This window comes from Centropristis striata, chromosome 23 (assembly GCF_030273125.1).
Source record: "Centropristis striata isolate RG_2023a ecotype Rhode Island chromosome 23, C.striata_1.0, whole genome shotgun sequence".
NCBI classification, from domain to species: domain Eukaryota; kingdom Metazoa; phylum Chordata; class Actinopteri; order Perciformes; family Serranidae; genus Centropristis; species Centropristis striata.
In genome coordinates, this window is record NC_081539.1 from 9668509 (window position 1) to 9683422 (window position 14914).

At 37.4% G+C, this 14914-nt stretch overlaps 1 protein-coding gene across 1 annotated transcript; it reads right to left on the minus strand.

Moving 5' to 3' along the window:
- Window positions 1-995: 995 nt before the first annotated feature.
- Window positions 996-13904, minus strand: adgrg2a (adhesion G protein-coupled receptor G2a). Its single transcript, XM_059327426.1, has 20 exons — window positions 13839-13904; window positions 13685-13719; window positions 13429-13556; window positions 13217-13334; window positions 11861-12579; window positions 9155-10318; window positions 8281-8399; window positions 7979-8115; window positions 7747-7903; window positions 6947-7102; window positions 6714-6836; window positions 6425-6470; window positions 6234-6337; window positions 5915-6039; window positions 5524-5792; window positions 5311-5410; window positions 4683-4969; window positions 4486-4587; window positions 3214-3330; window positions 996-1837 (listed from the first exon to the last, which is right to left on the minus strand). The coding sequence occupies exons 1-20, from the start codon at window positions 13902-13904 to the stop codon at window positions 1764-1766; spliced, it is 4146 nt and encodes a 1381-aa protein (XP_059183409.1). The 3' UTR covers window positions 996-1763.
- Window positions 13905-14914: the final 1010 nt, after the last annotated feature.

A 14914-nucleotide genomic window follows, 5' to 3' on the forward strand; every position in this document is an offset into this window, starting at 1 on the left:
TTAGTTATTTATTTTTTTTAAACTTGACTCTGACACTGAACGGTGGTGACTTTGAGTGAAGGTGCCTATAAATAAATGTGTTATTATTAAATGTATTATTATTGTTAAATCCATAAAAAACCCCAATATTTTTGGGTTCTTGATTGACCAAACAAGACATGTGGGGGTTGAAAAGTGTTTAACGTTAAATACGGATGGGGCCGTCTGTCCGTATTTGTGCACGTTCTCTGAAAGCTTACGAATAGATAAAACAGCAGTATAACTGAAAATTGTGGCGGCTTTCTAACAAATGGATCCAAGTGAGACGCAACCATAGTACTTGAGGAAGAAATTAAAAACTCTGAAACTTTTTGAGGACATTTTTTTGAGAAAAAAAAAATCCTTGTTCCACATGTTGTGATGTATTTAAAGGTCTTACAGATAATCTGCATTTTCAGTGTTGCCTTTCCTTTTGCCTTAAGAGGTAAATTATTACAAACTCCTCCATCGCCGCCATGTTTGTTGTTACAAATAATGTTTGGACATATATATTTTGGTACGTAAAGGAAGCAAAAATGATCTGCTCCATTTTCTCCTTACACAGGTAATATATACATTAAGTTTGAGGTCACCCAGAAAATGTCTGTGTTGTTTTCCATGGAAACAAATTTTTTTTTTTTTGTTGTTTTCATGAAATGAGTTACAAAATGAATCGAAAATATAGTAAAGACATTGACAAGGGTAGAAATTATAATTTAACCTGTACAAATCTCTAGCTACCTCTAGATACTCAACTAGCCTGAAAAATAATCATTTTATTGCTTCTCAAATCAGATATTCCATAAGAAAATCAGCCGTTTCCAGCTTTAATAGTCATTTACCACATTAACAATATCTACACTGTATGCCTGTTATTATTTATTTATTTTAAATTGAGCTTTTCTTAAAAAAAAAAAGGACATTTATAAGTGACCCCAAACTTTTGAGCAGTAGTGTTTATTGAAATCGTCATTTTAAAGGTGCAGTACAATTATATCATCCAATTAAAATCGAGCAGTTAACTTATGGTGTGTGCAACTTTTCCTTCAATCCACCTTGATCCCTTCTCAGAGTGCCTTGGGAATCTGGACTCTTGTATAAAAATAGAGGTTAGTCAAGCTTTGTAAACCCACTGGAAATCTCTTCATTTTTTTCCATTTAAGTTTGTTTAAAAAACAACAACAACAAAAAAAACATAAAAAAAATAGCCTCCAAATCATCCACACAGTGTTGACAGTGTTAGTTCTAGGCTGCTAATAAAATGCAGTTTCGTTCATAAACACGCCAAAATCTTTCTCGCGGACTAAAAGTAACAGTAATCCTTTACAGTAATAACTCTAAGAGCTTTGAAACAAGCTATACAGTGTGCACAAACACCGAGTCACAGCTGTAACAGTGAAATAATTCAGTTTTTCAGTCAGAAACACGCCAACTTTACACCTCCCACTGCTTACAACATTACTTCTGTGTTCATATATTCAACTGTTAATGTAGAAAAGGCATCAAGTTACACTTGTTGCATTCAAGCAATAAAATATAATCTCACTAAAGCTACTTCAGTCTCACTTCTCTTGTCCTTCATCACACCTGTAACACTGATTTCTGTGAGCGTCCACTCCTGTGATTAGTGTTTGTCTTTTGTTTAGCCGAGCTGCAAGAGATGACTAATCTCTCGGCTCTCTCAGAGTACATAATTATAATAATCACAAACGGATGCTTTGACACAGTTGTCAGGCCGCCACGCCTCACAGTGATGGGTTTCGTCTGTTGAGGGCCGTGTCGCTGGTGTCAGATATTCCGCTGTCCGCAAACACAGAGTCTGAAAGGGACCAACACATCATATATTATAACAATATTCTATTCTGTTCTTGTTTAGTATACAATTTTACAACATATGAATGTTGTATAATTATAATTATAAATGTAAAAATAGCATAATAAACCAAACAAAGTATACAAAGAAACAAACAAAGAATAAAAGGCGTCCAAAAAGGATATAAAATATATATATATATACACGTATATATACATGTATACAAAATACATGAATGGAATTAAAATATAACATTAAATTGAATAAAATTAAATAAAAAAACTCAATACGTATGTGCAATATATACATATTAATGATTATAAAAAAGTCAGTGCAATACTTTTACGTGATCTGATCTGCATATAAGTCCCAAGTATAGACAAACACAATGTGCTTAACCTAATGCTACACAGACAATTATACTATTTCACGTTTTTCATTGAAAACATCCGTTAAACATTCATAGTGATGAATCAGATCAGATCACATTTTATGACAAATTATTGCAGAAAATTCTTACAACTATATATATTTGGTTGTTGTTTTTTTCTGTTTATTGGCTGTTTAAATCTGCTCCCCATTATGGACAGTTGACCGCACTACATATAATTATGTCTCGATACATTTGCACAAATTTAAAAAAATGTATTGCACTGACTTTCTATAACCATTGATATGTATATATTGCACATAACTATTGAGTTTTTTATTGTACTTTTATTCAATTTCATTTTATATTTTAATTCCATTTATGTCTTTTTTTATGTTTATGTATGTTATGCTGCTGTAACACAATAAATTCCCTTTCTGGGATTAATAATAATTAAATATGTCTTTGTCTATACTGCCCTACAAAGCAAAAAGGCAGTAACTGCATTTTTGGTCAAAAATGAGTTATTATCATTTTCATGACTTTCAAAGCATCCTTTGTTATGTGACAAAACATCTTATCTCAAATGTGTGTCGTTTTGGAGAAAAATGGTAGTCGTTTGTACAGTAACTAAACGGCTGGATTACAGGATAACTTTAAAGTCATTTTTCTCAGTTCTGCACTCTGCCTAGTTACTGCCTTTTTGCTTTGTAGGGCAGTATATACATATTATTATTTTACACACACACACACACACACACACACACACACATATATATATATATATATGGATTCAAAACCTGAGAATATATATTAAAAGTCTGAGAATATATATATATATATATATATATATATATATATATATATATAAATATTCCAAATTTGAGTTACAACCAGTATACAAACAACTATTCCCAATGTATTTACAACGCAAGTAAAATAAATATATAAACAGCTATCCTGAGTATATCTACAGTCCGGGTAAAAATGCAGCTGAGACTTGTGAACATACCGTTACTGTTGGCGCCGTCGCTGGCGACGGAGGACCTCGGGGAGGTGATGTAGGGAGCTGAGGTGGTCGCTGTGGCAACTGACGTCCTGTTGTTCTGTGTGGCCGTCCGACTCCATTCTGCAGGAAAAAAGGCGTGCACGAAACAAGCTCGTGTCAGTTTGTTCATTTCAAGACATGTTTTCATAAACTTATTAGGGATGGATTTTTACACTGTGTCTTCCTTCCATTTGTTGGACAATCGTCCAATAAGTTGTTGAACTACATTTCCCATAATAGGGATGTTGCTGTGGTTTTAGGATCAGAGATTCTGAGAGTTACACTGAATTCATGTGGTGTTAGAATAATCAGAAATTTTTGTTCCCAACTCGGAAAAGCACGTAAACGCCCCCTCATGACATGGATCTACAACTCGGAACGTCAAATTTTAGTGAATGTTGGGTCAATGGTAAGAAACTTTTTGTTAATTCACGTCATTTTCATATACATTTTTGCTCACATGTACTTTGATATCTGGTATTACATTGTAACCATTTATTGCTGCACACTTAGAGTGACCTAGATGAGTGAGAAAAGTTATTTATGAGCATTAACCCTGACGTGTAAAAGAATATCTAGTGATTAATAGCTGTCAATGTGTTGCTTAGAATGCTCGAGGGAAAAAATACAACATATCTTTTCTTTTAGTGTCTGTGTTGTTTCCACATTTTGACTTAAAGCTCATGAACACACTGACGTCAGAAAAATAACTTCTCAACTCAGAAAATGGGATCATCCAAGGAGCATTTGAATGCACCATTAAGCTATGTGCTATAATTTTAGCCCTCTTATTTTAGCCTGTATTATTTCACCATGGCAACCTTGGCAAATTGGGCCCATTAACAGTAGGACAAATTTGCTATTAGCAGTTCTTGTTTGAAAGTGCCCATAGATATAGAAATATTCATCACTGGAATAGTTTTATACTGAAGAAAACTAAAATCATCATGAAGTTCTAGACGTGAAAGGAATGCCTTTTTTTCTGATAAATTCTACTCATTGATCAACAGTTGACATCAGAGATATTTATAATATCTTCAGAAAGTTGAAGTCACACATAATCTAAAAATATGTGGACAATATCTGCATGTTCAGATTTGTTTTGAGAAGGAATCTGATTTTGGATGCACATTTGGCAAATCAGCATGCATTATTTTGTCTCCACTGCCTCATCCATCCAATCAAATCACCAGAGGTATGAAGAATATATAAGTATATAAATATCTAAGAGCCCACCTGAGTTTTCAGCCAGTCGCAGTTTCCCGCAGCAAAGATAAGTTCTCCACTGCCTGCGGACATTCTCCTTCACAGCACAGTGGAAAATAAAGACAAGGAAACCTGCACAGGACAAATTAAATCATGGAATAAATAGCTTATATATTATGGTTTGGCTAATATAAAGTGACTGAAGTGAGCTGAACTACAAGTCTCACCTTGCAGGGAGTTGAATATAGAGAAAAGGTAAACAAAGGGTAAGTAGAGGGGTCCCCAGGCGAACAGGGCGAAGCCCCAGGTGAGGCCGAGCAGGATGATGAGGCCGGCGATGCTGCGCAAATCTGTCATCACGCCCCTGTTGGGGGGCTGGTTCTGGGGGTTCTGCTTCTTGATCCGGGACAGCTGGACCATGACCACGATGAAGACCAGCAGGCACAGAGAAAAGATCAGGAGGAAGTAGGCCACCACGCCCACGTAGAAGGCGATGTCATTACGAAGCCAACAGCTACACAGAGACAGAAAAAGACAGATACATTTAGACCAGGGGTCTCACACTCAAATTACCTGGGGGCCGCTGGAGGCAGTATCAAAATGATCAAAAAAAGACACAAAATTACTAAAAAAAAAAGACACTAAATGATAAGAAAAAGACACAAAATGACAGAGAAAAACTAAATTACTTAAAAAAATACACAAAATGACCGAAAAATAATAATAAATAAGTCACTAATGTAAGCAGGAGCCTGATCATTGAGGGCTCTAAAAACAAGCAGTAAAATCTTAAAATCAATTCTGATTAACAAACAACAACAGAAAAAAACACAAATCTGTTAAGCTAAGACTTACAAGTCATCTGAAGAGCCATCAGAGTATCGTCCATATGTGACCAAACCATAGTTATCTTTGTCCACAGCTATGACAACGATCACCACGAGAAGAGGGATACCTGCAAAGACCTCGAAGTTAATCAGCAGAAACTTCTCAGCATAGCCAATAAACTTCATTTATTTAAACATTTATTTTTTTCAGATATGGGTGTTTAAAATGTAGTTGACCCACCCCAGCCTAACAGAGAGAACTTGAGCATGTATCTGCTGAGGTAGGGGGTGAACACCTGCACGATGCTCAGGTACATGTGCAGCGCTTCAAGCCCCGCCCAGGTGAATGATGTCAGCAGGAAGTAGTGCAGGAAGAAGGCGGTGCTGATGCAGAGCCCGACAGCTGGGTAGAGCGCCAGCCAGCCGTCCAGCAAGAAGACCAGGTTGAGGAGGAGGAGGGACAGACAGAGCTGCACCAGAATCTTGGCAGGAATATCCCGCAGCAGTTTTCTGCAGAGAAAAACTTTGTTAGGATACTAGTAGGAAAAAATACTGGGTTTATACTTTTTATTTGCTTTAAACCAAATAATTGAAGCTCAGATATAAGTATTCTTTGCAACATAGGTTCTTACGGGAATGCAAGATATGTGAGTAAGGTGACAGCGAGGAAGATTGCAGAGATTCCACAGCCGATGTAGGTGATGAAAGTAAGAATTTGAGCGTGCTGACGGTCAATTATTCCCTCTCTGGACAAATCCTGTATCAAGAACAAGATACACACACACACATATGGTGAATACACATTGTGCAACAGCAGTAAGCTTCATAATTTCTCAGGTTTACCATGTAAAAAGACTGTTCTTCAACAAGTCAGCACCTGTTGCCACTAAACTACACTAAACACTAATTCTAGCTGTATTTCCAATATAAAAGCTGTAATTGTGCACAAACCAGCAGAATTGCAAAGGATGTGAGATGGTTGCAGCTGCAGGTTGTTTTCTCTGCTGTGGCATTAACAAGAGAGCAGCCATCAAAGCTCCAGCCTCCTCCACCACCTGAACACATGAAATACAACAAAAAAGGACATCAATACCTGCAACAATTTCCCAATTTCAAACTCAATTTGGCATGCATGCACTCACCATTCTGACTGAAGTCCCAAAATGCACAGGAGGCCACAAAGTTTCCCTGCGAGAAATCAGAAAAGCATCACAGAGGCACTTTGAGTGATCTTCCAACACTGATTTTTAACCATTACTGTAGTTTATTTGTAGGTAATTTACAAGAAACCTTTAATTTTCTTTTGGTTTACTCAAAAAGTCCACCATTTACATTGAAAAGCAGTTACGTATGGCATTAAATTATATGAATTCTGTTCTGAATAAATGGAATAATGATAGAAAATAATGATTTGCTTGTGTGTGCACTTACATGTATGGGGTTGATGTTTCGGATGGTAAACTGAATGTTCTCATTCAGGTTACTTATTGACAGATTGGACACACTGGCAGCCAGGACTGGACTTACACTGGTTTCGTTTTTTAATGATGCATCCTGGAAAAAAGGCACAGCTGTTTCCTTTTCTATCGAGCCATAGCTGGCTTAAAACGCTGCTTATAAATCAATAAATGCATCAATAAGTCTTTCATATTCTGCTTAAGTACCTGGAAGAGGGCAGATTTGGTGTAGAAGGTGAACTGGACCCTGTTGGCCTGCTGCTGCTGCTCAGGACTGAGACCATTGGTGAGGGAGGAGGGTAAGAACACAGACCCCAGAGCAGAGTCTGACCTCTTGGACCGGGATCTACTGCGGGCACGGAGCTGTTAAGGAATTGTTAACAGAAAATGTTTAGCACCTCGTATTTTCAATTGTGTCTCCTCTTCTTTTTAAAGTCACTTTATGTCACAGATATTGCATTTGAAAACATCGGGGCTCATGCAAGAACTTTGCTTAGTTTTTTCTGCAAGGTTTGCTCGTAAGTATTTACCAAAACTTGAATAAATGCCAACTATTCCTGAGTGGGTGCTTGATGTTTGTGAGATCTGAGCATCAGCATAATCTACGGCCTTAAGACTGCAATACAAGACCACCTGCTCCCCTTTGTTTGTGGGAGTTTGATCCACAAAAATCTTGCCAGAAAGAGAAAAATTTTACAGCAAAGAAAATATGCCAATAAATCATAAAATCTAAGTCAAAAATCAAGATGTAGATAGAAAGACAGATTACTTTATTCATCCCCGACTTGACTTTTAAGTCAAGTGTTTTTTTCCACCCACAGAGAAGATACATACTTAACAGAAAATTCAAAGTATAAAATAATTGGTGATTGAGAGAAATTCTCTTAAATCACTCGTACATGCCACTTAAGAACAAATCTGTTTGTTTGAATGGTTCTTGCATGAAGTCCAAGTTGTGTCTCATGAAAAGCATTGAGACTAGATAGCTCTATTCAAATGTGCACTACCTGGACATTATCAGTGTTGAAAATGTCGACATTTGTTATTGGAAAGTTGGCGCCATCGACATTCCTCACTGCCAGAACCAGAGATCCTGCAGAGAGGATCTCTCTGTCGCCAGCAACAACCAGTTTAAGACCAAGGTTATCCACCAGTTGAATCAGCCTGCAGACAGGAAAAACAATTTTAGAAAAATGTAATATATGTGAATATGTGTGTCTATGTGGGGGAGGGTTATACCTGTTAGCAGATGCAGAGAGGGCCTGTGAGTTTCCCTCCATCAGGTTGCTGATTACATTGACGGCCTTCTGTCCCACAGCCTGAGAGACAGTGGGTCCATCTAAAAGCTTCTCTAAGTTCCCCACCAACTGAGCCACCTGTAACAGCCATCACATTATATTATGATGAAAAGATGCCAAGTTATTTGATTTGTACATGCATTTCTAGACCAAACACAAGCTCATTTATGCTGAAACATCAAAAGTTGTTTTAAGCCAACACTTTTTCTGCTCTTGCATATATCAGTACATCAGTAGCTTCACCTGAGAGGAGTTGAGCTGAGACGCATCCTGTGTTTGATTAAGCAGCTCGTTTGCTTGTTCCTCCTGGGTCTCTTGGCTTGTAGTTGTCGCTTTAATGGTTGTGGAGGGAGTTCCAGTACCTAAAGAGTTTAGGAAGTTGTTAAGTCATTTGAATAAATAATAAATAATAAAACCCAATATTATAGACATGCTTTTATGTAATGCTTTCTATCTTACCACTCTTTACTTTTTTACTCCTTTAATCTTTTGATTCTGTTCTTATTACTTCTTATTTACTTTAAAATGCTTTCCTCGATATCTGAGAATGTCTTGTGATTAATACTACACTGTCTTTGATTATTTTTTCTTTTAATGCAAGAATTGTTTTTAGCCTTATTGCATCATTCTCCTTGGGATTAACTGCTCTCTGTCAAAGCATGTTGTAAGATGTTGTTTTTAAAGGGTGCTATATAAATAAAGTTATTATTATTATTATTATTATTATTATTATTATTAGTGGTGAGTTTATTTATAAAATAGATCAATATGGCAAAGAATAAAGTGTACTAGCTGAGGCTTTGATCGATTAGTCTTCCTAATCTGCTACACAAAAAAAACACCAGCTGCAAATGTTATCAGCTAATCAGGTGTCAGCAAAGATTTGGGTGGTATAATCCTCCTATACTCGGGTGATAGCAACCGAAATGGAATATAAGCATTTTATCAGTGCAGATTAATAAGGAACTACATCAGTAACAAATCTATAGCTTCCCCTTCACATTAAAAAATGTACAAGCTTAAATAAAGAGGAATAAAGCTTTTCCAGTCAATTTGATCCATCATATTGAAAAGCTTTATTTGGGACTGGATATATTGAATTCTCAGCTAAACATACCAGGGTTTGTTGTGGTTGTCATGGTGAGTGTAGTAGTTTGGAGAGTTGTTGTTGAAGGAGTCAAGGAAACCTCTGCAGTAGTGGTGTTAATCTGGGCTGGAAGTGTACCATGCATAGGTGTAGTAGTTGTGGCCGAAGTTGTAGTTTCGGGGGTAGTGGTTGCTGCTGTAGTTGTCAGATTGACTCCTGGTCCTTTGGTTGTCAGGTTTGAGTCGGTGGTTGGTCTGCTGGTAGTGGAGCTCAGGTTGAAGCTGATTCCTGCAGTTTGATTGACATCAACGATGGTACTGACGACAGTGGCAGCTGTGGTGAAGTTGTCTTTCTTGTTGGTTGTTGTGATGCTGTTGGTCACTCTTGCTGTGGTGTGATTTCTAGTCTGATTGTTCACTGGAGCTACTGTGGGTGTAGTGGTGCTGGCTATCACTGACGTCAAAGCGTCCGCAGTTGTGTTTTTTGTGGATGTTGTTGCAATAAGAGTTACGTTTACTTGTCTAGCAGTGGTAGCTGTTGTCCTGTTTTCACCAGGAGTAGTTGTGTTCTGTTGTGTTTCCCTGATTGGTGCAGTGGTTACGTTGTCTGTGGCTGTTTTGTTTTGAGAGACAGTAGTGGTGGTTACATTATTTGTGTAATTGTAAGAAACTGTTGTGGCATTATTTACAGTTGTGTCATTGGGAGAAGCTGTGAATGTAGCTACAGTTGCGTTACTTGTTGTAATCGTACTATTGTGTAAGTTCCTAATACTGTCAGTAGCATTTACATTGAAAACTGTTGTGTAATTGTTTGTGGTTGTTGCGTAATTGTTTCTTGCTGTAGTTACATTGTACTCTGTTGTGTAATTGACTGATGATGTAACCGTTACATTGTATGTTGTTGTGTGGTTGGTTGAAGGTGTAACTGTTGTTACATTGTATGTTGTTGTGTGGTTGGTTGAAGGTGTAACTGTTGTTAAATTGTATGTTGTTGTGTGGTTGGTTGAAGGTGTAACTGTTGTTACATTGTATGTTGTTGTGTGGTTGGTTGAAGGTGTAACTGTTGTTACATTGTATGTTGTTGTGTGGTTGGTTGAAGGTGTAACTGTTGTTACATTGTATGTTGTTGTGTGATTGGTTGAAGCTGTAACTGCTGTTACATTTTGCATTGTTGTGCGGTTGGTTGAAGGTGAAACTGTTGTTAAATTGTTAAATGTTGTGTGATTGGTTGAAGGTGTAACTATAGTTATATTATTGATTGTTGTGTGATTGTTTGACAGTGGCAGTGTAGTTACATTGTTGACTCTTGTGTGATTGTTTACAGGTGCAACTGTAGTTATATTGTCTGCTGTTGTGTGATTGGTTGCAGGTGTAACTGTAGTTAAATTGAACGCTGTTGTGTGATTGGTTGAAGGTGCAACTGTAGTTACATTGTCTGCTGTTGTGTGATTGGTTGACGGTGTTGCTGTAGTTACATTGTCTGCTGTTGTGTGATTGGTTGCAGGTGTAACTGTAGTTACATTGTCTGCTGTTGTGTGATTGGTTGAGAGTGTTACCGTAGTTACATTGTATGCTGTTGTGTGATTGGTTGACGGTGTAACTGTAGTTACATTATTGACTGTTGTGTGATTGGTTGCAGGTGCAACTGTAGTTACATTAGTGACTGTTGTGAGATTGGTTGACGGTGCAACTGTAGTTACATTATTGACTGTTGTGTGATTGGTTGCAGGTGCAACTGTAGTTACATTGTCTGCTGTTGTGTGATTGGTTGAGAGTGTTACCGTAGTTACATTGTATGCTGTTGTGTGATTGGTTGACGGTGTAACTGTAGTTACATTATTGACTGTTGTGTGATTGGTTGCAGGTGCAACTGTAGTTACATTATTGACTGTTGTGAGATTGGTTGACGGTGCAACTGTAGTTATATTGTCTGCTGTTGTTTGATTGATTGACGGTGTTGCTGTAGTTACATTGTCTGCTGTTGTGTGATTGGTTGCAGGTGTAACTATAGTTACATTGCCTGCTGTTGTGTGATTGGTTGACAGTGTTACCATAGTTGCATTGTCTGCTGTTGTGTGATTGGTTGACGGTGTTGCTGTAGTTACATTGTATGCTGTTGTGTGATTGGTTGACTGTGTAACTGTAGTTACATTGTTGACTGTTGTGTGATTGGTTGCAGGTGCAACTGTAGTTACATTATTGACTGTTGTGTGATTGGTTGCAGGTGCAACTGTAGTTACATTAGTGACTGTTGTGAGATTGGTTGACGGTGCAACTGTAGTTACATTATTGACTGTTGTGTGATTGGTTGCAGGTGGAACTGTAGTTACATTGGTGACTGTTGTGAGATTGGTTGACGGTGCAACTGTAGTTACATTATTGACTGTTGTGAGATTGGTTGACGGTGCAACTGTAGTTACATTATTGACTGTTGTGAGATTGGTTGATGGTGCAACTGTAGTTACATTATTGACTTCTGTGTGATTGGTTGATGGTGTTACTGTAGTTACATTGTATGCTGTTGTGTGATTGGTTGCAGGTGCAACTGTAGTTACATTGTTGACTGATGTGTGATTGTTTGATAGAGGCAGTGTAGTTCCATTATAGGATGTTGTGTGATTGGTTGCGGGTGTAACAGTGGTTACATTGTACCCTGTTGTGTGATTGGCTGTAGGTGTAACTGTAGTTACATTATATGCTGTGGTGTGATTGGTTGCAGGTAATACTGTAGTTACACTGTCATTGGTTGAAGGTGCAATTGTAGTTACATTGTACACTGTTGTGTGATTGGTTGAAGTTGGAAGTGTAGTTACATTGTATGCTGTTGTGTGATTGGTTGAAGATGTAATTGTAGTTACATTGTTGACTGTTGTGTGATTGGTTGAAGATGTAACTGTAGTTACATTGTACTCTGTTGTGTGATTTGGAGACAGTGTAGTTGTGTTAAGTGTTGAATCAATGGGAGCAGTTGAATTCATTTGTAATGTTGAGTTGACAGATGATATTGTTGTAAATTCTGTTGTGTTTGGGGGTGCTGTGGTTGTGTTTTGCAGTTCTGTATCTACAGTAGGTGTCAACAACGTTGTGTTGGCAGATACAGTTGTGTTTTGTGTTGTTGTCCTGTCAGAGACAGTCACTGTCATGTTCTGTGAGCTGGTTTGGAGGACAGGCTGTGCTGTTGATGACTGTGTGCTGTTAATTGTTGTGATCGGAGTTGTCATGTTAGGCTGAGCTGTTCCTTGTGATGTATTTGTCTGTTGAACTGTTGTAGTATTTTCAGTTGTCGTGTGAGTTTGTTCAGTGGTGTTGGTCACCGATGGTGTTAAGGTTTCAGCAGTTGTAGTGACGTTGTTGTTGGTGGTCAGATTGGAAGACTGAGTTGTGCTTTGCATTGTTGTGGTCGGCTCTGGAGGGCAGCTATCAGTCAGAAGTACAGCAAGGCTCTCATTCGCCTCACTAGAAGAGAACAAATAGCGAAATATTATATTAAAATATTGTATTTACTTTCCTTTATAAGGAGTATTAACATTATCAATATTATTATCCTCCATTATGATATGGAATATTATACCATGAAATTACTTAATTGTACCTGATGAACATAGAAATTGTGATAAACATATTCACCATCATGTAGTGGGAAGCACCGCCACAGATAAGAAATAACTGACAGAAAAACATTTTACAGTTTCTAGACTGAAATATTGTTGATGTGCCTGGTGTTTTTTAGTTTTGTTAGTTAGTTTTGTAGTAATTGAGACGCACATCTGCTTCAATTGTAATATTGGGTAATGCCATGTCGCTTAAGATGCTTACTATTTGTTTTCTCTGTTGAAAAACTGTACGTAGTTTATGACAGCAGACACATGTAGATTGCCTGCCTGGAAATATTAAATATGTATGTGAAAACATCTCTGAGTAAAAAGTGAAAAATGTTACAATTGTGCCCACTAACCCTTACCTTATCCCCTCAACTGGACTCATCTATAAAAAGTTCTGTATATGAGTTCCCGAATTGACTATGGCTTGGCTATAAATACCATCTAAAACATTCTTTGTTTCTCTACCGTATATATATGTTTTATTTTTTTACCATTTAAGCAGAGGGCGGTCAGCTGTGCACACATCAGAGGTCTGCAGGTCACTGTCAACCCAGGTCAGGTTGGACGCCAACAGAGCACTGACGGCCAAACCAGGAGAACCACAAACAACTGGACACACAAAAAGAGCATATCAGTAATATAATTACACAGTAGATATTTGTATATAATAGAGGTTTCATGAGAAAAACACATGCAGACTAACCCATGCGTGTAAGTGGCCTTTCATTTGTAATGTCATTGTTTTGGGCAATGAGTTGTTGCATAAGTTTATTCAGGGAGCAACTATTGACGGGTCCGGACATCTCCAGTATCACCATGCAGCTGTACAACCTATAGACCAGCAAATAAAGGGTAAAAAAATGCTCAAACACTGGTATTTAAAGTCATAAATATCTATTTTCAGCATGTTTTATTTGATTATTCTTTTTAACATGCAGATAAAGAAGAAACATATGTACCTTTGTTGTGCCCCGTGGCATTCCAGATGAACACGCTGGAAAAATAAAATAATGGATGAAGCATGATTAACAGCTCTAGATCAATGTGAGAAGATCAATGTTACTTTTAAAGGTTTTAAATTAGTGTCAAACTGTTTTATGCAGTAAGATTTACCTTGTAGTGCTTTAAAATATCTACACACAATGACCTGGAAACAGAATTGTCACAGATATGAATCATCACTATCAAACCCTTTCACATTTAGTATTTAGTGGGTAAACTGTTAAATAACTTCCCATTAGTCTACATGTATAAACTGTAAGTGATTTAAAGTGGATAGCGACTTACCCTGACATTGTCCTACACATGGGGGCATCTCTAACTCCAGACAACTGTTAAATTAAGTCATAATGTCAGTATACAGCACAATATACATCAAGAAATACTGTTAAATCTAATATGTTGTACATACTAGTTGTTTAAGTGAGTTAACATTAACAGAAGCACTGTTAACGTTGATCCTGAAGGCAAAAAACCGTCCTGCGAAGAGAAAAAGCAAAGGAAAAGTTGTCAGAAGCAGTTTACACAAAAATGACAACACACACTTCTGAGACTTTAGCTGGAATAGATTTGCAAATAGATTGTTTTGTTAATACACATACACTTTCGTGCATAGAGAAGAATCTCTCCGTGTCTGTTAACTGAATGTGAAGCTACAGCAAGTATGCTCGGCTTAGCTTAGCTTAGCACAAACACTGGGGATCTGCTAGCTTGGCTCTGTATAAAGTTAAAAACCCTCTAAAGCTAACTAATGAACTTATTTGTTTATTCCATTTCCAGTTTTTGTGCTAAACTAGCTTCCTATTTAGCATTTAAACTCCATCTTGGCTTATTGGAGCCAGGAACAAATCTTTTTTTACCAAGACGGCTGCTAAGTTACCAGCCAATGCTAGCACTAGCCACTAGCTATCTTGGTTGCAAAATTAAATCCAAACTTCTAGTTAACTGCGATATTAATTGTGATGCTAATCTGGGCTAGCAAAAAAAAGAGGCTAAAAACAGAATTAGCAGAAAAATGAACAGCTAACTCCTTAGAGTGTCTTTTTGCACAACAAAAATACTGAAAAATATATTTTAGGTGACAAAAATGTTCCAGTTTACTTTAATGAACTATGGGGCCAAAGGACTAAGATTAATCAATGTTAAGATACCCTGCTTTATCGTTTATTTTATTCTACACAGGAACATAA

Excerpts from the sequence above, each read along its gene's own strand:
- adgrg2a (XM_059327426.1), bottom strand. The coding sequence starts at position 13,904 with ATGATTCATATCTGTGACAATTCTGTTTCCAGGTCATTGTGTGTAGAT. Across the intron at positions 8,116-8,280 it reads CTCAGCTCAACTCCTCTCAG|GTGGCTCAGTTGGTGGGGAA; the intron begins GTGAAGCTACTG and ends TGGCTGTTACAG. Across the intron at positions 6,338-6,424 it reads TTGGGACTTCAGTCAGAATG|GTGGTGGAGGAGGCTGGAGC; the intron begins GTGAGTGCATGC and ends TCATGTGTTCAG.